At 31.5% G+C, this 26,609-nt stretch overlaps 3 protein-coding genes across 4 annotated transcripts; all 3 read right to left on the bottom strand.

Annotated features, from left to right (window-relative positions):
• Window positions 1-6,540: 6,540 nt before the first annotated feature.
• LOC107928157 (4'-phosphopantetheinyl transferase HetI) lies at window positions 6,541-9,825 on the bottom strand. The gene is made up of 9 exons (XM_041087625.1): window positions 9,763-9,825; window positions 9,572-9,686; window positions 9,182-9,357; window positions 8,469-8,536; window positions 8,234-8,335; window positions 7,964-8,119; window positions 7,754-7,873; window positions 7,009-7,138; window positions 6,541-6,937 (listed from the first exon to the last, which is right to left on the bottom strand). The coding sequence occupies exons 2-9, from the start codon at window positions 9,664-9,666 to the stop codon at window positions 6,822-6,824; spliced, it is 963 nt and encodes a 320-aa protein (XP_040943559.1). The 5' UTR covers window positions 9,667-9,686; window positions 9,763-9,825; the 3' UTR covers window positions 6,541-6,821.
• Window positions 9,826-10,907: 1,082 nt separating this feature from the next.
• LOC107928225 (rho GTPase-activating protein 5) lies at window positions 10,908-14,214 on the bottom strand. 2 transcript variants are annotated; one of them, XR_005909627.1, is made up of 6 exons: window positions 13,449-14,214; window positions 12,767-12,887; window positions 12,573-12,692; window positions 11,982-12,212; window positions 11,349-11,898; window positions 10,908-11,169 (listed from the first exon to the last, which is right to left on the bottom strand). XR_005909627.1 is itself a non-coding variant. In XM_016859411.2 (5 exons), the coding sequence occupies exons 1-5, from the start codon at window positions 13,832-13,834 to the stop codon at window positions 11,407-11,409; spliced, it is 1,350 nt and encodes a 449-aa protein (XP_016714900.1). In that variant the 5' UTR covers window positions 13,835-14,214; the 3' UTR covers window positions 11,215-11,406. The 2 variants fall into 2 exon arrangements, 1 of the variants encoding a protein (XP_016714900.1); XM_016859411.2 differs by lacking the exon at window positions 10,908-11,169 and having other exon boundaries at window positions 11,215-11,898.
• A 5,370-nt stretch (window positions 14,215-19,584) lies between these two features.
• LOC107928220 (probable small nuclear ribonucleoprotein G) lies at window positions 19,585-21,616 on the bottom strand. Its single transcript, XM_016859407.2, has 4 exons — window positions 21,423-21,616; window positions 21,294-21,316; window positions 20,002-20,123; window positions 19,585-19,917 (listed from the first exon to the last, which is right to left on the bottom strand). The coding sequence occupies exons 1-4, from the start codon at window positions 21,455-21,457 to the stop codon at window positions 19,855-19,857; spliced, it is 243 nt and encodes an 80-aa protein (XP_016714896.1). The 5' UTR covers window positions 21,458-21,616; the 3' UTR covers window positions 19,585-19,854.
• Window positions 21,617-26,609: the final 4,993 nt, after the last annotated feature.

Below are 26,609 nucleotides of genomic sequence, written 5' to 3'. Positions count from 1 at the left end.
CCCTCAAAAACACTTAGATTCTAGAGGATCTAAGTTGGGTCATCAAGTCGGCCTCAAAACAACGTCGTTTTGGGCTTTTGAAGCCAAGCCTAAATTATGTCATACCAGAGGCCCTATATAAATTAAAAAAAATTTAAAAATTCATTTTTAAACCTTTTTTTTCTCTTTCAAAACTTCCCCCTGGTCCGACCATAAGGCCGCTGCAGCTCTGTCGCAGCCACCGATCATCGGCGACGGCGATCACCACATCTGGTGGCTGAAAATTTTAAAAAAAAAAAGTTTTTAGAACCTTTTCGAAGCCTTGGAAACAGATCCAGGACTAAAACATCCCAATAACTAGCCGGAAAAAAAAAAAAAGAGATACTTTTCAGTTTCATCATTTACTTTTTGGAAAAGGGCACCTTAGCCTCTCCTATCAAACCAGAGAGGGGTTGTCTGTCATTGGAGACAGTGGCCTCATCCATCCACGGTAGGGAGACGAATCGGCGTTCAGGTAAAAGAAAAAAAAAACTAACTTTCGTTTTATGTTTTTGAAATTTAAACTGAAAAAATGCCTTTTTAATCTGTTTTTGTTCTTTTTGTTCTCTATTTTCATTGATGGTTAAAAATGTTTACAAAAGATTTTGGGCTTTATATTCGAGTTATAATATTTTTTTGTTTCTTTTCTCTGTTTCTCTAATGTTTTGTTTCTGTTTCTTTCTTTTTTTGCAGGTTTTTTGTAATGGTGGCAAGGGGACCTTTGGTCAATAGCGGTGGGAGTCACGCCCCTTGCCATTCCAGTGAAATGGTAGTAGAGAAAGCGTCAGACCTTGGGGGACATGCTTGCTGACTTGGCGAGGGAAACAACATTGATGACTTTAGGGTTTTAAGGTTTCTAGTTAATTTTTTAGAGTCTTGGGCTTGGGTTTGTATTTGGGCTTCTGGGTAATTGGGCTAGATGGGTTTTAGGTAGTATTTGGGTCTCTAAAATGGACTTTTTATTTAATGGACTTGTCTATTTTATTTATTTATGTTTATCCATTTTAGTTTGGGTCGGACAAAATTGGACTATTACAGTTGCCCATCTTTACTTATTCTCAAGTAACGGGAAGGAAGCAAAGACTTTAAAGGAGGACCAATTTTGTCCGATCTCACTAAATCTCAACTTCTCTGGTGCTTCTCTTTTTCAAGTAACCCACTCTTTCTATTCATTGGTTACTCTACTCTATTGAATCCGCTTTGCTACAACTTTAGGAAGGCAAGATTTAGTGTCACAACTTCTTTTTGCTCCATTGCTACTTTAAGGAGATAATGTTTGCAATTGTAATTTCATTCCAACCCACTGCAACTTCAGAGGGACTGGAATTGTTGTTTTATCCGTTTCACTGTAACTTTAGAAAGACAAGATTCAATGTTGTAGCTTTATCTTACTCCTCTACATCTTCAGAGAGCTAAGCTTCGCTACTATATTTTCAATTCGATCCTCTGTAGTCTCAAAGATATAGGATTTGTAGTTTCATATTGCTCAGCTGCATCTTCAGGGAGATAAAATTCACTATTGTAGTTTCAATTCAGTCCACTGCAACTTCAAGATGTAGGATTTGTAGCTTCATCTTGATCCACTATATCTTCGTGGAGATGAGATTCATTGTTTCATTGATCCATTACGTTGCTTTCTGGGGAATAGGACTTGTAGAATTTGTTTTATAGGCTTATATTTTTGCCAAGCGATTAGGATAATATGATTGGAATAAATCAAATGCTCTTAGCTAGATGTGTATGCATGGTATTTGTATGAATACAAAATTTCATTTGAGAATGGTCTATTTTTTTGGTGCTTAGACCGACATTGCTCGTTATTCGTCCAAGTGCTATCACTGATGTGTTACCACGCCTTCCATTCAAGTCTGGTATCTTTGACAGGAAACCCGAAGAGGTAATCACAATCTGGACTATTCGTTTCAAGACCTTTCCAACTTTCAAATTTGGTTATTTCTAACTAGTGGTCCTATTTCAGGTCCCTGTACTATGTAGAAATTTTTCAAAGTGATATGCAGAAATCCTTTTATACTTTATAATATTGTTAGTCCATTAATCATTATTTCAATGCAAAAATGCTTGAACAAGGTTGCAACATGGAAAAGACTGAAATTTATTGAGGTAAAACTTTAGTAAAAAGATTAACTAAAATAACAAACATTGCTAGAACATAGAGTGAGTAAAAATGAAACTAAGTGCTCCAGATATCACAGTATGAGCTTTTTCGAGCTAACTTGTTGAGGAGCATTCTAAGCCTGATATGTGTTTAGGAGATCTAGATTGAGCTAATTGGGCTAGGTGGGTTTTGGGTAGTGTTTGGGTTTGTAAATTGGACTTTTTATTTAATAGACTTGTCTATTTTATTTATTTATGTTTGTCTATTTTTAGTTTGGGCCGGACAAAATTGGGCCAGTACAACAATCCATCTTTATTTATTCTCATGTAACGGGGAAAAGAGCAAAGATTTTAAAGAATGATCAATTCTGTCCGATCCCTCTGATGAAAGCATCGTATATTCATCTTCAAGTTGAGTTTCGTATGGAAACAAAAACGAATTACTAAGTGAAATTTAGAAGAAAAAAAATAGCAACATTAACTTAGGAAAAGGCAGCAAATTGAGTTTGACTCTGCGTTACTTCTTAAGAAAAGCGTTAACGTTAATCTACAGGTGGGCTGGAAATTGGACTGAATTAGTTTCCCTGTTTATGGATATGCTCTTAGTCCAACTTATTATTTGTCCAAAACTATGACGTATTATAGTTTAATCTATCTACTTAAATTTTATACCCTTGTAAGTAAGTTTTGGATATAGAAATTCAAATATCGCGGAGACTTTGACTCGAGAAAATCTACTTTGAGTTAAATGATCACTTTTACAAAAGAAGTTGTAGCTTAACAATTTAAATTGTAAAAAATTGTTGTTTTATCCGTTACTGAATTTTTTGATAAAAACGAGTCAGAAAAAAAATGTGACAAAAAATAGTTTTTGTTTGAAGGAGGACCAATTTCAAGCAAAAAAATGCTACTCATAACCTAAGGAATCCCGTCTAAATCGATTGTTTATACAGCTTTTCCAGCAAATATTTATCAACAGTCGTTATTTCAGTTGATCTGGATGTATTCTTTCCAAGTCAAAAACTACAAAATACAGAAAAAAAAGTTGTGACGTAGAATGTACCGTATACCAAACTAGTAGTGAGTTGACTGCCGAGAAATCTGGAAAAAAAAGGAAATTCTGTAAGATTTTATCATCGATTTTCTCAAGAAACAGACAGGGTCTAGGCTAGAAAAAATTCCTGAGCAACGAGAGAGTTCTTTATTGCTATTTTTGGGCGCATGTAATTATAAAATTATAGGGAAATGGATATGAGAAAAGGAAAATGCTTCAAAAACAGAGCGCGGGATTTTAACGGCGGCGGTTGGATTGATATTTATACGGTGAGGCCATTAGCTGCACCCTGCTTTAAACGACAACTTTGGTAGGCCTTTTTGAAATAATCAAGAATCGGGGGTATATTTGAGCTTTCCTCTGGAATAGGTAAAAGGATCTCTCCGGTCCCTCTCAATTTTAATTTTGAGCAAATTGGCTCCCATCTTAATTTATGCCAATTTCAAAAGTGAGCAACCAAGGACAATTAATCGCATCGTTAATGTTTTTCACCAATTTTACATAAATTTGACCAACATAATAACAAATTTATCTCTCATAATTTACACATTCTATCAATTTAGTCATAATTTAACAAATTTAGCCCACAATATTTTTGCAAAGTGTAAATGTTGACGCTAATTTTATTGAATTTTTTTAGAACCGAGATCAATTTAACTAAATATGTAAATATTGATAGCTAAATTTGTTATTATACTGATTAAATTTATGCACAATTGACGAAAGACATTAACGCTATAATTAATTGCCTTTAATTTGTCACCTTCAAAATTAACAAAGATTAATTACACTAATTTTTTTTGGAGGGACTAGAGAGATTTTTTACTGCTAAAATAAGTTTCGTTAAGGTCAAATTCTAAATTTAGTCCTTTTACTGTCATCAAATATAAGATTTTATCCTTTTATTTTATTTGTTTGTTTCCGACTCTTGTTGTTTATGGTGCTAAATTTTCCATTAAGGTCAATTTATGAATTTAGTGTTTATACTATACTCAATTTTGAGATGCATCATGTAACGACCTTGTTTTTATTGGTGTCGAAAAATATGGTCTCGGAACCTCATTTTCGTAAACCAAATCCATAAATATTAAATATGAATATTTACAGAGTTAGTGTATAGATGAATTGAAATTTGATTAAATAATTTAGTAAGACCTAGGAACTAAATTATAAAAATTTAATCGTTATAGATTTTTAATTAGCTAAAGGCTTGACGACCTATATAGCAATTTCCCAAAGTATTAAATGGTTATAAAACTATTAGTTTTCATCTTGTAAGTGGATGATGATGAATCCACTAAGTTAAATTAATAGTTTGATTATCATAATTAAATTAGATTAATTTAAGTTAAACTAGATTAATTAAGCTTAATTGAACTATAAATAATAAAGAAAATGGGAAAGAGATTGATAATCGTCATCTTCTTCACCAATTAACGGTCGGAAGAAGAAAGAACAACCATTTAAAAGCTTTCACATTCAGCCATTAAATTGGTAAGAAATTCAAGTTATTTTCTTGTAATTTTTATAGATTTGAGGTCGCGGGAGCTTGATTTAGCTAGCCAATGTACCAATTTGTAAAACTTTTAAAGTTTTAGAAAGTTACCATTGTTGATTTCTTGAAGAATTGGGTGTGAATTTGATAGAAATTAAACTTAGTTTAAGAAAAAGACTAAATTGTAAAGTTTAATTGTTGATTTCGTATATTAGTGATCAAATTGAACAAAAATGTAAATTTGTCATGAAATTTTGGTAGAAATAGGAGGTAGATGGTTATGCTTGTCCGAGTTATGTATGACTTTGAATTTGAATGTTATTTGGGACTTTGACACTGTGTTATTATGGAATTATTATTCGTAGCTAAAGACGACACAAGATTGTCGAGAGAGAAAGGAGAGGCGAGAGCCGACGATGACTGATGCGAGCTTACGGTTTGTATTTTTATGACCTGAGATCAATCTAATTGTTGCGTACTCGTGTTAAACTATATGATTTAGTAATAAGGTGAGTTTATAATGCTTGTATGAGCTAAATTGTAGTGATTGATATAGTAAATCAAGATAGATAACTAAATTGAATATAATAGAAAAGATTATGATTTAATTGATATGTGGTACATGTTATATGTTGTATTGGAATTGCGAATTAATGATGAATTGAGAATGATAAAATGTGAATTGAACTATGCGATGAAATTGAAATTTGGTTACCTTATTAACTGTACGGGTTATACTTCGGTCTATTAGATGATGCACTTATGTGTCAGTATGATTGCTTCAGTTTATCCAATGATGCACCTCGTGTGTTAATATATTTACTTTGGTACTTCCAATTATACACTTATGTGTCAGTATGATTGCTTCGGTTTATCTGATGATGTACCTTATGTGTCAGTATATTTGCTTTGGTAAATTCGATGATGCACTTATGTGCCAATATGATTGCTTCGTTTTATCCAATCATGCACTATGTGTGCCAGTATAACTGTTTCAGATTGTCTGATGATGCACTATTTGTGCCAGTATCTTTCTTTCGGTTATCTAATGATGCACTGCTATGCCAGATTGAGATGCAAATTGACTAATTCATATATCTATATTGAAATCCGAGTCAGATCATTAGGATTATATAAACATGATTTGGCTAGGTTATATGGTGGATTGAAATGAAATCTGAGTTGATTTGGTACAATTACACATATGAATTGTGATATTCGATGACATGTGAAAGATCATGCGAATTGGCTAGAAACGAGCCCTAGGGGCGATTGAGCAATAACGTGTCAATAAGCTGAGAAATGGTTGAAAACTTGATATGAATTTGAATATAATAAAATGATTTTAACAGTGTTAATCGTTGGACCTAAAATTTGAAATTTGAAAAGCAAAAGAACTAAATTCCTAAAAATAAAAGTATATGAACTAAATTCCAAATGAAAAATAAATAAGTGTTATCATAGTAATTCAATTAAATACTAAATCTTCTAAAGAAAAAAAAAAGGCATAACAAAAAATAAATAAGTGTTATCATAGTAATTTAGACCGAGTATTGCTTAGGCAAAAATCTAGTCTTCTATAGAGAAAAATCCACTAACACAAATATAAAATTATACTTATTCTACATCTTAATACTCATATTCAATATGTATACGAGCATAAAAATATGAATTCGAAGTCTTAACTCAACTGGCATGAGCATTGTTGCCAATATAGAAAGATATAGATTCAAGTACGTTGAAACGCATTATCCTCCTGTTTATGGATTGGAAAAGAATATAAATAGTTCTAGACATTACATTAAAAAGAAAAGATATAATTAAAATCTATAACGAAATTGTTAAAAAAAGAAAGAAAGAAAAAACTTCCGAAAGGTTGAATATATACAAGTCGAGTATTTAACACACTCTCGAATTGAATGATAATTTTAAAAAATAAAGATGCCAAAGAAAAAAAAACAATAAGAACTACACAATTAACAATGGAGTGCAACAAATGCTTCAGTCTCATAGATAATGTTTGAAGCCTAGAACCAAAAAAGATCCAGACATGCCTATGCTAAATTCACATTGCGAAATTTGCCAATTGCATCTCATATATCAATAATCTATCAAAAATAAATACCGCCCAAGTTTCAGCTATTGTTCAATTATGCCACGTAAGGGTAGAACTGCATCAGTTCCGGAGACGCAAACATCTTCAACAAACGGAATGGTTTTCCGTACGGTCAATTTCATTGGTGTATTTGATTCACCTAAGAATGGAACATTAACGTTTTAGCAACCATGTATTCTACAAGCAAACCGAAGAGAATCAGAATCCAACCTCTAACAATTTCATCATTTTCTACACAAATGGCGGCGTAATGAGAACCGGCAACTTCCAAGAGCGCAAATAGGCAATTGTTTGTGAGGTTCCCGGGATCATTGGATGATTCAACAATAACCTCAGATGCCTGAAAATGTTACTAGCGTTAATAGAAAAAAAAACAAGATATAATTCAGTTTAAAATACACGGAAACGATCGAAAAGCTAAAAGCTGTGTACTTGTATTCGGTAAAAGTATTTTGGAGCTTGTTGTACTAAAAGTCAGATTACATTTTGCCCCTTTACACAAAAAATGAACCAATTAGTCCGTGTACATTAAATCAAAGAGCAAACTGGTCTTTCTTATTAAAAATCTCATCTATTTCTACTATTAAAAACGAACATGGCTAACAAAATAATCAGACAGTTACACCTGACGTGAATGATTAATTTGTTTTTTTATCTAACGTATGGGGACTAGTTCGCTCATTTTTTGAGTAAAGGGGACAAAATGCAATCCAACTCCTAGTATAAAGTCCTCCATGCTACTTTTAGCATGCTACTTTTAGCACGTCTCTTCTTTTACTCTTGTTGTTAAACTTCCGATCGAAAAGCTCAGCAATAAGGTGAAATGACTAACTCAACGATGCTTTTAGTTTTAGTTTTTACAGGACTAAATAAGTAATTTCAATTTATAACTCCCCACATTCATATTGTGACATAGACGATGACGTTTGTGGACTCATAAAGTTCGGGTACAAACCTTGGAAACTGAGTTCCCTGGAAGATGAAAACACCTTAAAGTTGAAGTCCTAAACTGAATGGTAAAGGTCTTGAAAGGCATAGCTGAGAAGCCTTTTCCCAATGCCTTTACATATGCCTCCTGAAAAAGATATCAGGATTCTCGAACACTTGAGAAAAAACGTGTATGCAATACTTATTTTATATCCCAACCATGATAGATCTTGTTTACCTTGAGAGTCCATAGTTTAATAAACTCCTGACGCCGAACTTCAGGGTCTGATATAGAAGTTAAAAGTTTTACTTCATAAGGTGAAAAATAGCGTTGAGCAAATGCTATAATATCGTTCTTTAGTTTTCGTTGCTTCTCTTCAACATCAATGCCAATCTACAATTAGGTAAGAAATTTGCACCAAGTTTGATTACTCAAAGTAGCAAAACTTACAACAAAGACAAACTGACACTCATCATGTAAGAAGAATAAGAATGGAAATCAACTTACCGGCGCATTGATTGTCACACCGCAAGCAATCATCGAAGGTGTGTGTGAGATATTGAAATGCAAAGGTGGTGGGCTGAAGTTGTCATCTTTATGCCACTCCACCTATTTAGATACGCCAAAAAATACAATTACGAGCACGCGAGAATACAAAATGACATTCGAAAAGATGAAACGGAGGGATAAGAAAGCAAACAAAAGGATTGCAAATGCTTTACTAATCCAAGTTGGAACTTACCTCAGGTTTCCCGTAGATATTCTTCCTAAACTTCAAAGATCTTGGATTGATTTCACAATTTGTCTGATCTAGCAATACACAGACTATGTTAGTAGTCTATGCAGAGCATGTCATATAGGAAATCTATAGTCTTTAAAATACAAATGCCGAAAACATGCTTTGCAGATAGGCATTTTCGCATTGCTAGAAGGCCATTACATTTTACACCACTTACAGAAAGAACACATGAAGCTTAAAAATAATACTAAGAACAACAAGCAAGACTATTCCTTCGGTTCGAGATCATGAATCCTAATCGCAATTCTAATTAATATCTTGAACCTTCACGTGTTAAAGAGAAAATCAAAATCACATACTAGGATTCTAGCAGTTATTTTCACCCCTAATAAGATGGTGAATGCAACATTTATATAGACATCACGGTATATGACCTTCCGATGATCTTCTAAAAGGAACATAGAAAAACTTGAGAATCCCCGTGTTGAAAACATATCCGTATCCTACACTAACTCTCTTAAGCCGAGTAACATAGCACACATTGATATATGAAACAGGAATTGAGTAATTTTAGTTACATTAAAACCAATAACTTGATCTAATTCTGACTAAACAAAAGCATACTAGCTTTTTTTCTTATCAATTACAAACACATTCAAAGATAAAAGAATGATATGAATAAAATAATAAGCAGAAAAAAGAAAAAGGGAACCTACATCTGGCAATTGTAGTACGAACCAAGGCTCTAGCAAGCAAGGCTCTTTTCTTGAGCTGATCTCCACTCATACGATTAACATTCTCTCTTTCACATGGCGATAAGAGCTCAGAATATCGATTTAGAAGAGCCACACTTTTCACTTCGTCAGGCAATATATACCAAAAATGGGTTTCCCTTAAAATAAAATAAGAATCAATGAAAAGAAAGTTCAGAATTTTAGCACAGATGTTAGAGCTTGGAACTCCAACTAGAACCCATGGAAAATCACCAAAAAAAAAGGCAAATTTGGGAGGTACCCATATTAATTGAGTGCAAATATAACATAAATTCTAAATTAAAAGTAACAAATTGGGGAAAAACAGACGGACAGAAAGAAAGAAATCGTTACCTTGGAGAAGGAAGTTGAATGGGAACCAGAGGCGGCAAAGCAGAAGAAAAATTTCTCTGACAGCATCGTATATTCATCTTCAAGTTGAGTTTCATATGGAAACAAAAACGAATTCCTAAGTGAAATTGAGAAAAAAAATTAGCAACATTAAGTTAGGAAAAGGCAGCAAATTGAGTTTGACTCTGCGTTACTTCTTAAGAAAAGCGTTAACGTTAATCTACAGGTGGGCTGGAAATTGGACTGAATTAGTTTCCTTGTTCATGGATATGCTCTTAGTCCAACTTATTATTAGTACAAAACTATGACGTATTATATTTTAATCTATCTACTTAAATTTTATACCTGTGTAAGTAAGTTTTGGATATAGAAATTCAAATATCGCGGAGACATTGACTCGAGAAAATCTACTTTGAGTTAAATGATCACTTTTACGAGAGGAGTTGTAGCTTAACAATTTGAATTGTAAAAATTTGTTGTTTTATCCGCTACTGAATTTTTTGATAAAAACGAGTCAGAAAAAAATGTGACAAAAAATAATTTTTGTTTACCTTGAGCAGTTTTGATCAACTCTTCAATCCAAGTTCATATGAGGTTGGCTTGAATTAACTTTAGGGCTTGACTAGTAGATTTAAATATTTTGATCATGTATGGTTCGATTTTTCATTCGGGTGTTGTAGCTTAAAGATTTTAATTTTAAATTCAGTTTTAGAGGTGATATTTTTCGACTTTTCTCATTTGTTTGCTTGAATTACTTATTGTTAGCCTTGTTGGAGTTATATGCTCTTTATCGTGACTTTATATTGTGATCTAGTAATAAGAACTTTTCTCGTAGCTTTTACATGTTGTTTTAAACAGGATTTTTATATATATATCTCATTTATTTTCTTGTTTTGTGGTTATCACGGCTGATTTTGCGTTAATTGAAGATGTATTATCTTATTGTATTTGCGATGAGTGTCAACTTGTATACATTGAGGAAGAAAGAGCAACAATGGCACTTTCGCGATTTTGCACTGGTTTGGATTAACTTTTATATAAAAATCTAATAAATATATTAATTTTTTTGTTATCATAAATATAAATTTAATTATTATTTTATATAAATAATTTTAAATAATTTAATTCAAAAAGAGTCATTTTAATTTATTATTAAAAAACCAATTTATATTTTATTATTTAATATAAATATTTTTATAAATATATTTTAAACTAACATCTCTAATATTTTAAACACTTTAATATTTTTAACTTTCGTTTAACATTAATATAAATTTAATTACTTTATTATTTAATACAAATATTATTTTATTTTTTATTATATATACACTTGCTTTAATTTAGTGCTCTTATGATTATTTTCTACTTTCATCCCACCGTCACCGTTACAATTGAATCAAAACACACATCCCAACATTGTTTTAATGTCACCGGTACAATACTAAATTTCATTTTTACAAGAACTATTTTCACCGTCATCATTGATTTAAATCTCGCCGTCCATCCAAAGCTATGCAAACTTTTGGCAATCAGACAGTCACAAGAACATGAAAAATCATGTTTGGGGTCAGCAACACAAAGAATCTTTGATTGATTATAAACTGTAAAAACAAAGGTACCATGAAACAATACATGTTAGAAATTAGTAGAGCAAATGTCAGAATGATTCTAATGAAAATGGTTAAAAGAATTTCCACCCAAAGTCGCATTTTAAGACACATGAAACCCAAATACACAATAATTCCAAATGTAAATGAAACCAAAACACATCGTTACCGACATTTATCGGTCGGCATTCCCCGACCCCCCCTCCGACTACGACCTAGCATTTAGGCCATTCACCTCCAAGCTTCGCAAAGCTCAGCTCTCGAGTTTACGCGGTTGACAATCCGTGTTCCCTTGCTCTTCTCTTCGAGTCCTGATTCACGATCCGCCATGGACCGTTCATTCGCCTTCTTCGATCCTTTCTTTACGCTTTCAGATGAACTCCGGAGACTACCTTCTCGGGAAACCATAATGCAAGGACGGTTATCAACTAGAGATCGATTTCCAGCACTAATGTTCTCTATCGAAGCTAAACTTTGAGAGTTTCTTTCTGTAGTTGGAACAAATGATTTCTCTCCTTCACATTCGTTTTTAACCTCAGTATTGACATCGTTGCATAGTTGTGAAGAGCTTTGCGGTCCATTCTTATCGGAAGGCTCTAACGGAAAATTGGAAGTAGAGTCTACCATAGAATCTTGTCTTGCTTTTAGAGTCCTAATAATAAGTGTCTTGAGAAAATTCATCACTTGGACCGCATGCATCAATGCAGTTAAAGGATCCGACAACTGCAATGAACAGCAGTAATATCAGTATCCGATAATTGAACATGAAACCCGACATTTAAAACTACTGAAAGATATTAACTCACTTGTGTCATGTTTGGAGCAAACACCATGGCGACATTACGTGCATTCATCTTGTTTAGATGTTCCAGTTCCACGACATCGGCCATCAAATTTATTGTCCAATCGAGTAGAGCAGCTTCTGTCGGAGGAAGAAGCCTTACAAGCCGAGCACACTCTTCCTCGGACTGTGATTTTATTACCAGTTCTGGAGGAAGAGAGTCCAAGACACCACTAGGAAGTTCCCTAAACCAAGCCTGCAGATTTATAAACACATCAACCATATGGCAATATATCACAGTCCAACATGACAAGTTCTTGATGACATCTCCGAATACAATACACACACGCATACACATACATATGTACATACATATATGCATACATACATGCATACATACATACATACATACATACATACATACAGCTGCTTTTAAAGAGAAAGAAAATACCTTTATAAGACCGGCCAAGCAATGCACGCATTTATAAACACATCAACCATATACAACATGTCAGTTCAACATAAGAAATTTTTGACAGCAACTCAGCATACAATACACACACACATACATACATACATACATAAATACAGCCGCTTTTAAAGAGAAAGAAAATACCTTTATAAGACCTGCCAAGCAATGCACATCTATTCCATCTGGTATTACTCCTCTATTTAGTTGTTCTCTAACATACTCCTCCTGACTGTTCTCGGCATTAATTCGGAAAATCCCTTCGGCCTAAACAAAAAGAATTGGATAATCCAAGCAATTTTCGTAGCAATAGCAGAGTAAAGATAGATATGATCACATACCTGGAGGCCACCTTTGTCATATAAATGCCTTTGCATCAATAGTAGGATTGTTGGCACACTATTTCCTCTACAATCGAACGAAAGCTGCATAGACTCTGTCGAAACACCGAACACATTCGCACTGCACAACAATGGTGTCTTAGTTAATGAACTGAATTCAGCCACACACACACTGTTGATAAAGTCTTTGACATCTATGATCACATAGCACGGTATCAACCATGGATTTAAATAGCAGCCACAACACGATATTCGCACCGTCGCCGATATTCAATGCAATTGACAGTCATTTAAATCCTTTATAAACAAAGTTTAGAAAGGACTCTAAAAGAAATCAAATCATCATAGAAAGCTCCTAAAATGAATTGATGTTTACACTTATTTACAACAATAGTTTCTTCATATTTAGGTAATAAAAACCGGAAATATTCCAATCTTAGCATCAGCAACCTTCAACAAAGACAGTATAAAAGTTAAAGCATAGTGAATTATATGAATGTGAAACAAATATCAAGAAAATAAGCACATTAACCAATATATAACCAAAACCCCAGAAAATTTTTCTTTATTGACAATCAAAAACAATTTAATCAAGACAGAAAGACTCAAAATTGAAACAAACCCAGATGATAAATTTTCAAGAACCAAAAGAAAAGAAGAAGAAAAAAAAAGGAATCTTTACCTAGCACTAGGGGCTTTCCTGGGGACCTCAGGTTCAAACTCAACCGGCAAACCAAGAAAACCATGGAACCTATCAAAAGTCACATGAGCAACATGCTTAACATTGGTGGGCAACCCAATTTCCATTGCACAAAGCTCTTTACTTCCAGAAATGCTACAACCAATCACAGACTTCCTAAAAGCAGTCACCAAAATCGTTACCAAAGGCAGCTGCTGTTCACCTCCTTTATCCCTTCCTCTCCTTTCTCCCACTTGCCTGTTCTCTTCTCCTCGATCACTTCCTTGGGCTATAATGCTCATTGAGGTGTTAATAAGGCCATGTTGTGTGGAAGTGGGGCTTGAAGATGAAGAGAAGTGAGATGAAGATGATTGGAGCACTTCAGTCATTGTGTTTTCTTTATTGGGGACAAGGATTTACACCCAAGAAACAAATCCCAAAAAGAGTTTCTTTGAAAAAACTTAATGCAATAATAAGATATCAAGATTTGGTGTCAATGTAGAGTTTGATTCAAGGCAAGATTTTGGATGGTAACAAGCAACCATCATCATTTTTCAAGGTTTTTTTTTTCTTCTATGCTCTTTTCAACTTTTTTTAAAAATGGAAATAGATTGAGGATTGAATAAGCAATGTTAAAAGATTGAAAATATTAGTTGAAGATTAATGAGAAGTGGTTGTAGGCGGAAAAGGAATTGAAGAGGTTCAGAGAAGAAATAGAAGAGAAAAAAAGGATACCACCTTTCATTTTAGGCTTTATTATTCTATAAAATAAATTGAGGGGGTGATTCTCTACGATTAACTAAATTGTCGTTGTGTTTCGAAAGCCAATCAAATATCGAAACGTATGCTTTTAAGCTTTGACAGTAGTTGACTGGTCATTAGTGGGCTCTTTTGGGTAGTAACGGTTCCTTCGGAAAAAGGATTTAGTTTAGTATTTTTTTTAATTAAACTAAAATCGAATAAAACATTATTTAGTTGGAATCCTTTGGATTTATTAATTTTTAAATATATTTTTATATAATATTATTAGACTTCTTAAAAAACTTGAATTCCGCCATCAAATATCGAATTGATTTTTTCTTAACGGAACTACCAACTAAAACATAAAATTTTTAAATATCCTTTTTTAATTCATGCTAGCTTTTTGAATTTTTATGTATTTTTAATTTTTTGAATAATTTTGTAAATTTTAAATTATTCGTGGCATATGACCCAAATGGTGTCATATCAACATCAAATATGCGTGAATTGTAACACGAGTTATTACGCTAATATTGTTAAAAATGACTTAATGGTATAAAAGACCCTTGAGTTTTTTGTTTTTTTTTTTGAAAAAATCAATTAAGCTCTTGCGACTTTTTTACACCTAATTGAGTCCTTCAACTAACATTTTCTATCAAAAAACTCCTTTGACCAATGTCAGACTGTTTCAGCAATAACGTGACACTCCATGTCAGCGACAATCTCGTCAAGAAAAAAAATAAAAAAAAATTTAAAAAAATTTAAAAAAAATGTTTATTTTTTATTGGAATGAGCCTGAACATATGATTCTCCAGGTTCATTCATTTTAAAGCTTAATTTTTAAAAACATTAGAAAAGTTTTTTTTTTAATCTTATAGATTTGGATGTATTCATACATTCTAAAAAAAACTTTACGGTTAATACAATTAAAATTATTTATATTTATTTTATAAAATATTTTTATTTTTTATACATCCTAAAAGGTATCGATACAATTAAAATATCGATACACATATTAATTTTTTAAAGAAAAATATTTTTAATATTTTTTAAACCTTATATAATTTAAAAAGTTGTTTTGAATGAATATGGAAATATTACTGTTCAAATTTCATGCAAATTTGGACAACCATATATCTATATTTATTATAGGCTTAACTTCTTAAATGATTTTTATTTTTTTTTTGAATTTTTTGAACTTTATTTAATATTTTTATAAATTTTAATAATGTTTTAAAAATTTATAACAATTTTTAAAAATATTTTTTAAAGAAATTAAACTTTGAAATGAATCAACTTGAACAATCATATGTTCAGGTTCATTGCAGTAAAAAAATTAAATATTTCTTTTAATTTTTTTATTTTTTATCGATGTGACATTACCACATCAGTAATTATTGCTGACACGAAGCACCACGCTAGCGCTATTAACGGCCACATTAGCGTTATAACGATCGATATTGGTCAAATGAGGTTTTTTTATGGAAAATGTTAGTTGAAGGACTCAATTTTGTGCAAAAATGTTGCATAGGTTTAATTGATTTTTTTTCAAAAAAGTACGAGGGCCTTTTATACCATTAAGCCTTAAAAATTTTAATTTTTTTAGTCAATATTTCCGTTAAAAACTTATTTTAACTCTTTTTAAAAAGTTAAGGGTAACTAAATAAATAAATAAAAATAATTGCCAAATTGATAAAAAAATGCAAACATTGATAATTAAATTTATCATAGATATACATATTATAAGGAAAAGAATTAGAGGACTATTTCATAGAAGTGCATTTTGGCATGAGATTAACAACAGTGGCTCTTTTATTGGAAATCCCGACCTGGTAGGTGTAAGAGCTATTATTTTATTTTTTGGTGAATTATAAGAGGAGAGTAAAGCTTTAATAACAACGCGGCTCAAACTCAAATCACATCTGAAACGATGAGCACTCTGATTATCAGGCTAACACATGAATTTCAAGAGCTATTATTCTTTGGTTGAGTTACTTTGTAGATGAAGCAATCAATACATGAATAAAAAGGAACCGTCCTCTTTTCAAAAAGGGTGTTTGATTGAGGAGCGTCGTCCGTTTGTGCCTTTGTTCTTTCAAATTTGAACCCAACATAGTGGCTATCGGAAATAAAGATGGCTGTCTTTGCGGCGGCTTTGCCTTTTTTTAGGCCTTTCTTAAGTGATCGTTAATCCCCCCCCCCACCAACGGGATGAACCCTTTTTCTTTTTTGCAACCAACGGGATCAACTTTGACATGGGATAATATAATTTTTTACCCTTGAGTTCATTTTGGTACTTACATTTTTTTGTAAACTTTATCATTTGAGCTTAACAATTAGATTCATTTTTATCTTTAAATTTTTTAAAAATTTGATGACATCACTTGAAAATTTATATAAATTTTTAACGTAATGATATGGTACAATCTTAATTATTACGTTTAATGCTTAAATAACTGAATCAATAGCTAAACAAATCAGACTGTTGATTCTTGATTCAATTAGTTCGATCGTTTTAACTATGGACCAACAATAATTAAATAATTAATTAAAATTTCATTAAAAATCTAAAAAATATTAAACCGGTTCAACTTATTTCATAAAATCACATGATCTATTTCATTTTTCATACAAAAATTCTATCAACATTTGATGAATCAAATATAAAATTGAGAATAAAGAGAGAAATGCTCGTAGGTAAATCAGAATAAGTGCAAGAGTCTTGAGTATTCTTCAATCGCAGAGCTTTAACGTCGAAAATAAAAAAAATCCACAAATAAAAATAAAAATGAAGATCTAACCTAACTTTTTAAGAACTAGAAAAGAGAAATCTACTCGAATCCATTCCTAAGAAAAAATATCATCTACTACCTATCCTCCTCCCTAAAATAAGAGTAAAGATTGGTTACTCTTTGTAAATGTAGGAATTATTGTTGTAACAACTTACAAATGTTTTTCAAGATTTAATGAAAAATGCATGCATCATTTTAATGCATATTGTATGTTGTAAAAACTGTCGATTTTTGTCTCGATTTTTTATTTTTACCAATTTTAAGTAGTTTTCGAGTCAATCGGTTCAACCCTTTTGTTTGGACCATTATATCGACCAATTCTCAGCTTGTTTGATCCGATCTTATTCCAATAACACTGATCACATCATTAAATCTTGATAGAATTCAAATTAAAAAAAACCAAAATGGATCTAATTGTTAAGTTCAATTATGAAAATGGAGAAAAAAATTATTCTTACCTTTTATAACGTGAATAATTCACATACTTTAAGCCAAGTTAGTATAATGTGACTTATTTAAAAATGCAAAATTATCATACTTATATTGATTTACGTGAATTAATTTTCTTTACAAAATATCTCGAAACACCTCAATTTGGAGTGAAAATCTCATTAACCTTTCGTGTTAACTGCTTTAGCTATTTGGGTCAAATTACTCACGTCACAAAGTAGGGTTAAGGGCCCTTTGTATAGGTGAAGCATTTACTTACGGTTAATGTAAGTATAACAGTAGAAGTGAAATTAAATGTTATAACGATACTGTAGCGTAAGATAAAAAAAATAAACACATCGTATTGAAAATACGTTCATAAAAAGGGTCCTAACTTGCATAAAGTTAAAGTGAAAAGTAGAGGATCAAAATTAATGGACCCTACCCCAAAATCAGGTCTGGTTTACGAACGTTAACGGAATAAAAGTTCAATAATAGATTTTACTTTATAGCCCTATTATAGCTACCTAATTGACAAAAAAAGTGTAATTTAGGGACTAAACAGAAAGTTAACCCATATATTACTTCACGTAATGTTTTATTAGATATTAAAAAAGTCCCTCAAAGTTAAAACCAAAAACCAGATTTACCTTTAATAACATTGCCCCCAGAAATTTAATGTTTAAATCTCATTACTTAGTTAAATCCATATTATATATATTTTAAATTAAATTGAGTTCAACATTCACTCTCATCTAAACCCTAAATCCCAATTTCACTAGAATTATAATATGAATTGGTCACGTGGCTTTGTTTTACTCCAACTTAAACTCCCCATACCAAAATTATAAATATACAGTGATTGATTATACATTAATTATTAAATTCCAAATTCAACCCTTTTTAGAAAAAAAAATGTTTTAAGTTCTTCGATCAGGCTAAACTCTATCACACGCACGACTGTATAATATTTATTTTCACCTTTTACTCAAAAATTTATTTTAATCCAAAAATGTTTCCAGTTTATTTTAAATGTTCCATAAACTTGAGTTAAGTCTCATTTTGATTGAATAGCATGGAAATAGTTGCAAATGAATTATTTGGTTATTTTTATTAAATTGTGAATGATGTCAAATTTTTATAATTATAGTATCTTATAGTTTATACCGAACGACTGGATCGGATCTAGGGTGTTGCATTTAGTGATTTACCAATGGATATGATGTTATCCTTTTGAACTTGCCGATTCAAATCGGTTTGCAAATCATGGTATGCTCTCTTTAGTGGCAACACCTTCATAACCATGCATTTGGATCGAAGCCGTCAACACCGTTGTCACAAGGAAGATATCTTCATTATTAGGAGAGGATCGACGTCGAAAGTTTCCTTCTCAATAATCTCCAATAATGATTCTTTTGATCGTAGCTTTGATTTGTCTTTAGATTTCTTTGACGGGTCCTGGAGATATAATTTAAATGATGTATACCATTGTGATGGTCTTATATTTGATTTCAACTATTTGCCAAATTATAATGATGTATACCAAGGAAACTTTTATCCTCCTGATTTCGAGTCTGAAACCCGAGATTAAAACTTTTTTACTTTTTTAGGTTCTGATATAATCTCCTAAACCATCGATGTGAAGCTATGCAGATGAGTAGTAGAAAACTCGGAAGAACCAAATATAATGTCAGCGGTAGCTTCTATGTTGGATCGTACAATGTAGAAGTTTACACATTGGGAACTTATTCATGGAGACAAGTAAAACGAGGCAAGTTCAATAGCATAAATTCGGGAGACATTTGCAGTTATACTACTAAAAGCTTTTACAGATTGATTCATTGGAAAGGCGAATATCATGATAGCATAGGTTTTGACATCATATCATTCGACTTGGGTGATGAAGAGTTTCGAAGAATACGACTACCAGATGATGTAGTTTTCGATTTCAATTTTCTAATGTGGGATGGAAGCTTGGGTATAGGTGTAACTAAAAGAAATCATATGAACATATTTGTGAAGAAAGAATACAGTGTGACAGATAAAAGTTCCCAATTTCGAATTTGAAAAGCATGGGTGTAGTGTAGAAGGAGCGCATTGACAGTTCGGGAAAACAATGAAGTTATTATGGTGGAAAACCTAGCACTCAATAATGAAATGGTGTCTTACAATCCTGGTAAACACGAATTTAAGAAGTTTAAGATTCATAGGCATCTGATATTTGATGGTTTTGATGCTTTCGTTTACTTGGAGAGCCTTGTTTCCGTCAAAGTGATAATAGATCAAAGGATAGCGAAAAGAAAGAACAGAATCCATGGATATCAATCTAACAACTTCCTACGGATTCTCGATCATGTAACATATGAAGCCCGAAGCTAGCAGGCTAGACACAAAGAGTGAAAGAGATACAGAAAGTGAAATCCAAGTTTTGGAACGAAAAACCTAAATTACTGCATCCGGCCTACGGGCTCAAGTGCTTCAACAGTAACAACGCTATTTCCTCTGATCACCTGCAACAAATTGATACCACTTAAATGAGGCAAATGATCGAAGTATTATATCTTTAGTGACGGTTTAAGCATTACGAGACTCACCACCATGCCTATGTCAGTTTTCTCATTGCCATTCACCTCAACGGTGTTGTCAACTACTAGGTTCATAAACTGATCAAATCCGCGAAGTGTTCCAACAACCAACCGATTTGCATTCAGCTTAACTGCAGTTTTAAGCATGATAGAGTTCTTAAGATTCAAAATTGTAATATAGAATTTATGTAAACCAACAATCTCAAAAGCTTTTAAGCCAAACATTTACTTTTGTTATCTCATTTATAAATATTGTATTTTACATATTGCGACCTAACACAACTGCAACTTACAAGAGCGAGTAAAAGCATAAAGCAAAGAATTCCTGACTCACTAAATCAAAGAGGTATTAGAAAATACCGCAACAATTCATAGCCAAATCTACAACCAACAGTAGCTCATGAATTATTCAATCTCTTTTATTTTTTCTTTTGATGACAGAATGCTTCAATCTTCAATTATGGTCAATACTATGTTCTCAAGGATGCAATTTTATGACTATTAACATCCAGAAGAGTCCAAAAGATTGAAAAACATACAGAAAAACAACCACAATTTTTATTAAACGTGAAAGTACACCCCGAGACAAGGGATTAAAATCTTATGTATGTTGCTCCGACTCTTTGTTTTTGTTGAGGAACCTGTGTAGCTGTGTCCAACACATGGATCTGGAGCCTCCAATGATACTCCAAATAAATAGAAAATCTTAGAAAAATCAGACCATAACTGTGTTGGACACATACACATATCCGATACTCGCACCCGTGTCAAAGTAACATAGGCTCCGACTATTATTTTTTCCTTAAAATATGAGAAATACTTGGACTTGTGAGCGAGTATATGACCCTCTAAGGATCTTCCAAATACATTAAAGAACCTCAAAAGAAGTTACAACATATCCGTGCACAACACTCATACGCTAATTCGAAGTAATCTAGGTCTTGATACCTAAATGTATGCAATCTAACACCTAATCAAATGTTGCATAACATACAAATTCTTTAACTATCACAACCCAGAAACAGACATTCTAATGAACCAAAAATATGAAATTCCATATTGCAGGGCATACGCAGGTCTCAATTCTCAAATACTCATCACAACTGAAAAAATAAATGTAAAAAAGGAACCAAGAGCCATTTATCATCGTGCATGCGAAACTTAACAAACGGAATTGAGGCTTAAGCGAGCTACTACTGGAAACAAGCAACAAAAAATGAATATAAACTAACTTCAACTAAATTTTAGTATGGAATTGAAATAAGTAGAAGCAAAGCATAAAAAAAAAATGAAAAACTTACTCTGGAGCTTCTTGTCCATGTACCTGTTATAAGCAAGATAAAAAGAAAATAAAAAAACAAAAAAAATCCAGGGAAAAGAGATTCAAACAAAGAGAAGCATTGAAATAGGAGCGTGAAAAAACAAGTTACTTTTTGAGATCTGGAGGCTGGCCGGATCTGCTCATTGTGAAAGAGGTTTGCTCAACTACTGATTTAGAGCGTAGGGTTTTAGGGGAAGACGAAGAGTTTAATGTTTTGATTATTGGAGTCAAAATTGAAATCCTTACAAATTGTTGGACGTCATCAAGTCTCCCTCCATTGATTTTCTTGAGTAAAATTATACGTTTCAAAAATTAATAATAAGTTTTTGAATTTATTTATGTTTAATTAGTATGATTAATATTTATTTTTAAAATATTTTTTAAACCTTTCAATGTTATTAAAATTATTTGATGGTACATTAATGCATCAATTATATTTTCAACATATATAATATTATTAGAGTCTAAACCTTAATTGAAGATGGAGTTTATTAGATTTTTTTTTTTGCAAATGTAACATTTTCGGGTGATTTGGATGTTAAAAGAATAGTTTTGCTATAAAAAATACACATGTCAATTTGTTGGTTAAATTTATTGAAATTTATTACTTATCTTCTTGCATACCAAATGTTTATACGAAGGGCATTTATTTATAGTTGAATTTTCTTAGATTTAGCGGTACAGATCAAATATATTAATTGTTGAGATTAATGTTTATTTACAATGAGTGTTTTAAGAGATTTAAACACTATACAATTCTATCTCTACACTTGTTCATGGTTGGGCTATCCATTTAGGCCTGAAAGCCCGTAAAAATTTTGGGAGGGTTTGAGCAAAAATATTAAGCCCGAAAAATAGGTATGGGCAAAAAAATTAAGCCAGTTTAAAATATGAGCCGAGCTTTAACATTCAAGGCCCAAGCTCGACCTGTCCTGACCCATTTTTAAGTTTATAATATTTTATAGTATGTAATTTAGAACACATTAAAAAATAAACATATACTAAATATATAATACTACTCAAATGTAAACATTAAAATAATGTTAATACGACTATATAAAAAATTTTAATAAATAAAAACTGTATAAAATTATTAAAAATTAAAATAAAATAAATATTTTAAAAAAATAAAATGGCTTTGGTCAGTCTTTACAAATATGAGCATGTTTTAGCAAAATCTTAAGCTCATATTTCAGGTCAGGCTGAACTTGGGCAAATATAAATTATGTTAATATCATGTTTAGGCTCGGCCTGACGCGACTCATGAGCACCTCTACTTATTCCTCAAGATTTACGATATTTACCCTGGCAACTCCAGTTTTATTGGAGTGTTTCATTAGGCTAGCAAAGCTTCAAGTAGACGGGTTTCTCCATGTGTTCCATAAATTGGGTTAGTTCAAGTGAGTCAAATGAGCCTCATTTAATTAGTTGACCTCTATGGGACTCTTCGTGTGTATTCATCACAAACTTTGAACCGCGACCCATGACACTAGTATGATTGAATAACAAACTATGCTAAACAAGATGTTCACTAGTCCAAATATATCATTATAAGAAATTTATGAAATTTGAGCCCATTTATTCTTGATGTGAAACATATTATTATATGATTTTGATAGATGCATCTATAAATCTACAAGATAGTCACATGTGCATTATTAACTCACAACCCATCATTTACAAGATTGCTTATTCAAATAATTAAATTAAGAGCAAAGTTTTCAAATTATAGAATTAAAATAATTTATCTTGCTAATTTCGGTGACATCATATCTTAAATTTTTAATGATTATTTTGTCTAATGAAATAATTGCTTATAGAGTTTGATATTTATACATAAAATAGTTTAGCAAATTTATTGTTTAAATTCCTCCAATCAATAGCTAAATCATTACTTATTACTTATGATAGCAAAATTTTTAATAAATGTATGAAAATATGATATTTTACTTGCAACAACAATTGTACGCATCAATCCAATAAATTGTAACAATCTCATTATAATTTGCTTTTAGTTAGGGTAAATTATTTTCCATTTTTAAAATTTTTAATGTGTAGTATATGTTCAGGTTGATCCAACACAATTAACAACAATAAGTTTTTGAAGAAATTTAAGAATACATATTAATTATGTTATCCTTTCTATTATTAAATATTTTAAGCAAATATTCAATCACGACATTATTTATTGATTATTATATTGATTATACTAAATACATTATTTATTATCTCATATGAATTAGAAGTTCATAAGTGAATGAAATGAGGTGCTCCAAATCAACACCAAATAATTTCTCCGACCTAACAAGAATATTTAAGGGTGAGTTTGGATGGGCGGTGCGTTTATCTGTGGTTAGTGTGAAAACAGCGGTGGCAGTGAGATTAGATACTGTAGCGATACTGTAGCGTGAGAGAAAAAGTAAGCTAAACGCACCGCACCGTACCGCACCCAATCACCCATCCAAACCCACCCTAAGTCTCATAGCTGAAAATGTTTGAATACGAATCAATGTCTTCGTAAAATGACTTATTAGAACAAATAAAAGTAAGACATGCCAAAAAAAAAGATCAGTTAGTTTTAAAGATGAAAAATCTCGTAAAAGAAAATAACAACTCGATATAATCATATAATAAAGACAAATACATCAAAAGAGACTTAATACATAACTAATCATAAAATTTCAGAAGAGATTCAGGTGCTTGAAACTTTAAATAATGAACATGAAGAGATATTGATAAGTCATGTCACAATAAAAAAAAAGATGAAACTGAATTGAATAATTTATCGACAATATTTATACATATAATATTACTATTTAAATGGCGAAAGAAAATAAGGATATTGAACATAAATTTGTCGAGTAATGTAGACATAGAAAAAACATTATTGAACTAGAATTAAATTCACTTTCAAAATGTGAATTTTTTTTATCTGTATCTCAAATATCTAAAGGTATAAAGCAATGTGGTAAAGCACAATTTTTGGGATGGAAGTTTTCACAAAAGTCTTAACATTGATTATGTAAAGATATAATTTTTTGTTGTGACGGATGTAATAATATTTAAATATCTTATTAGTTTAACAATTTATGAAAAACTTGATATATGTATAATAGTTATTGTTACAACTTTTGGTAAAGATTACCATATAGTGCATTTTATTTGTAAATTGAAATATACAAACAGGTTCTTAAATTGGTTCAATATGAATAAAATGATTTCGTTGTGTACTCAATAATTGTGAGACCACCAAATGTGAAAGAAAGACAATCTTTCATCTTCAATAAAATTATAAAGAAATAATTGGTTTAGAATAGTGGTGTTCATGGTTGGGTCGGGATTAATCATGGTATTAATATATTTCATGTTTGTTTAAGTTTAACTTGACTCGAAATATGAGTTTAAAATTTTATCTAAATCCAATTATATTTGCAAATGACTAACCCAAGTCTATTCTAAACCCGTTCATATTATTTTTTAATTTTTTAAATATATTTATATTTATATTATTTTAATATTTAATAAATTTATACATTTTTTATTTATTAAATTTTTTATATAGTCATCTTAATATTATTTTAATGTTTATATTAGAGTAGTATTATATATTCAGTATATATTTATTTTTTTAATATGTTCTAAATTATATAATATATAAAAATACCATAATATAAAGTATCATAAATTAAAAAATAGGCCGGATCGAGCTCTGGATTGAATGTCCAAGCCCAAGCCCAAGCCCAACACATATTTTAAACAAGCTTAATTTTTTTTGCCTAATCCCATTTTTCGAGCTTAATATTATTATCTAAACCCTCCTAAATTTCGGGTGTACCTTCGGGACTGGACAGGTTGCCCAACCTATGAACAAGTCTAGTTCAGAAGCACATCTTAGGGCTATAGAAACACTATTACGTCTTGGTAATAGCACACAATTTGATAACTTGTATGAAATATATTAAAGAAGCTCAAGTGAAATATATTTTCTCAAAATTCTTCCTTATTCATGATCTTTATATAATAATTGTGAAATATATATTCCGCAAATCAATTAAAGTGAACAATTAATAGATTAGTTTATAAAGCATTATTTACTTCAATATTTGAAAAACTTGTATTTAAGATTAAAATATATAGACTTTAAAATTTTATGTGTTGTTATCACGAGGGAAAGAAATAGGCATTGTGCTATTTTTTCCTTACTCGAGATTTTATCTTATTGAAAGTTTTTAATAAAATGACATCTTATATATATAAACATGTGTAATTTTTTTATTCACTAAATATTTTTGTGCAAAGTTTTTATCACGATAAATTTGTTTATTCTAAAGTAAATGTTCAATAGAATAATTTATTGATAATAAAACCATACATATTTCTTTATCCCCTTATCTATTTTAATTTTGCAAAATAAAATTGACCAAAAGTATAAAAACAATTTCTATAAATATAAAAAATGAATATATGTATATTTAAATCCATGTGCTCAAAATGTAGAGGTTGATTGCGATTAGAGGTGATCATGGGCCGGGCCGGACTCAGACAAAGTTTTAGACATGTTTTCTAGGCTTGGGCAGGCCTGACCTGAAATATGGGCCTAAAAATTTGTCCAAGCCCGGCTCGAAAGAAAATTGCTAAGCCCGAGCCCGAGCCCGACCCGTCCCATATTAAAATATACAACACCAAAAATAGCATATTTTCAAAAGAAAATAACATATTAAATTTTAAAAAGTATACTTGATTAAAAATAAAAAAAAATATATTTAATATCTAATTCGAGCAGGGCCGGGCCTGGGCCAAAAAAGTTTTGCTCGAGGCGCAGTCCGTTTTCTAAACGGGCCTAATTTTTTTTGCCCAAATTCATATTCCGGGCCTATATTTTTATCCGAACCCTCCTATTTTTTGGGCGGACTGTCGGGCCGGGTCGAGTAGCCTAACCCATGATCACCTCTAATTGCAATAGTGCAATGTTAATTGATACTATTTAAAATGAGTTCGCATCAATTAATAATATTAGAGAAGTTCAATTAATATATGAATGGTGCAATAAGGATTAGAAAATAAAATTTAGACAGGTATTAAAGGAGAGTAACAATGTGGCTGATTGCTTGACCAAGGCAACAATAGGGCAATTAAGGGTGAGTTTGGATGGGCGGTTCGTTTACCTGCGGTTAGTGTCAAAACAGCGATGGCGGTGAGATTAGATACTGTAGCGATACTGTAACGTGAAACAAAAAGTAAGTTAAACACACCGCACCGCACCCAATCACCCATCCAAACTCACCCTAAATCAATT

Source organism: Gossypium hirsutum, chromosome D01, assembly GCF_007990345.1.
Source record: "Gossypium hirsutum isolate 1008001.06 chromosome D01, Gossypium_hirsutum_v2.1, whole genome shotgun sequence".
Taxonomy (NCBI): Eukaryota; Viridiplantae; Streptophyta; class Magnoliopsida; order Malvales; family Malvaceae; genus Gossypium; species Gossypium hirsutum.
This window is presented reverse-complemented; position numbering and strand designations above follow the sequence as displayed.

What these genes read in the sequence shown, in the direction of transcription:
- LOC107928157 (XM_041087625.1), bottom strand. Translation starts at nt 9,666, where the DNA reads ATGAAACTCAACTTGAAGATGAATATACGATGCTGTCAGAGAAATTTT. An exon ending in TCGTACTACAATTGCCAGAT is followed by an intron (nt 8,537 to 9,181) that starts GTAGGTTCCCTT and finishes GTGTATTGCTAG; the next exon opens with ATCAGACAAATTGTGAAATC. An exon ending in TTAAACTATGGACTCTCAAG is followed by an intron (nt 7,874 to 7,963) that starts GTAAACAAGATC and finishes TATCTTTTTCAG; the next exon opens with GAGGCATATGTAAAGGCATT.
- LOC107928225 (XM_016859411.2), bottom strand. Translation starts at nt 13,834, where the DNA reads ATGACTGAAGTGCTCCAATCATCTTCATCTCACTTCTCTTCATCTTCA. An exon ending in AGGAAAGCCCCTAGTGCTAG is followed by an intron (nt 12,888 to 13,448) that starts GTAAAGATTCCT and finishes ATTGTTGTGCAG; the next exon opens with TGCGAATGTGTTCGGTGTTT. An exon ending in ATGACAAAGGTGGCCTCCAG is followed by an intron (nt 12,693 to 12,766) that starts GTATGTGATCAT and finishes CTTTTTGTTTAG; the next exon opens with GCCGAAGGGATTTTCCGAAT.
- LOC107928220 (XM_016859407.2), bottom strand. Translation starts at nt 21,457, where the DNA reads ATGAGCAGATCCGGCCAGCCTCCAGATCTCAAAAA. An exon ending in CAGCCTCCAGATCTCAAAAA is followed by an intron (nt 21,317 to 21,422) that starts GTAACTTGTTTT and finishes TGCTTATAACAG; the next exon opens with GTACATGGACAAGAAGCTCC. An exon ending in AAACTGACATAGGCATGGTG is followed by an intron (nt 19,918 to 20,001) that starts GTGAGTCTCGTA and finishes AATTTGTTGCAG; the next exon opens with GTGATCAGAGGAAATAGCGT.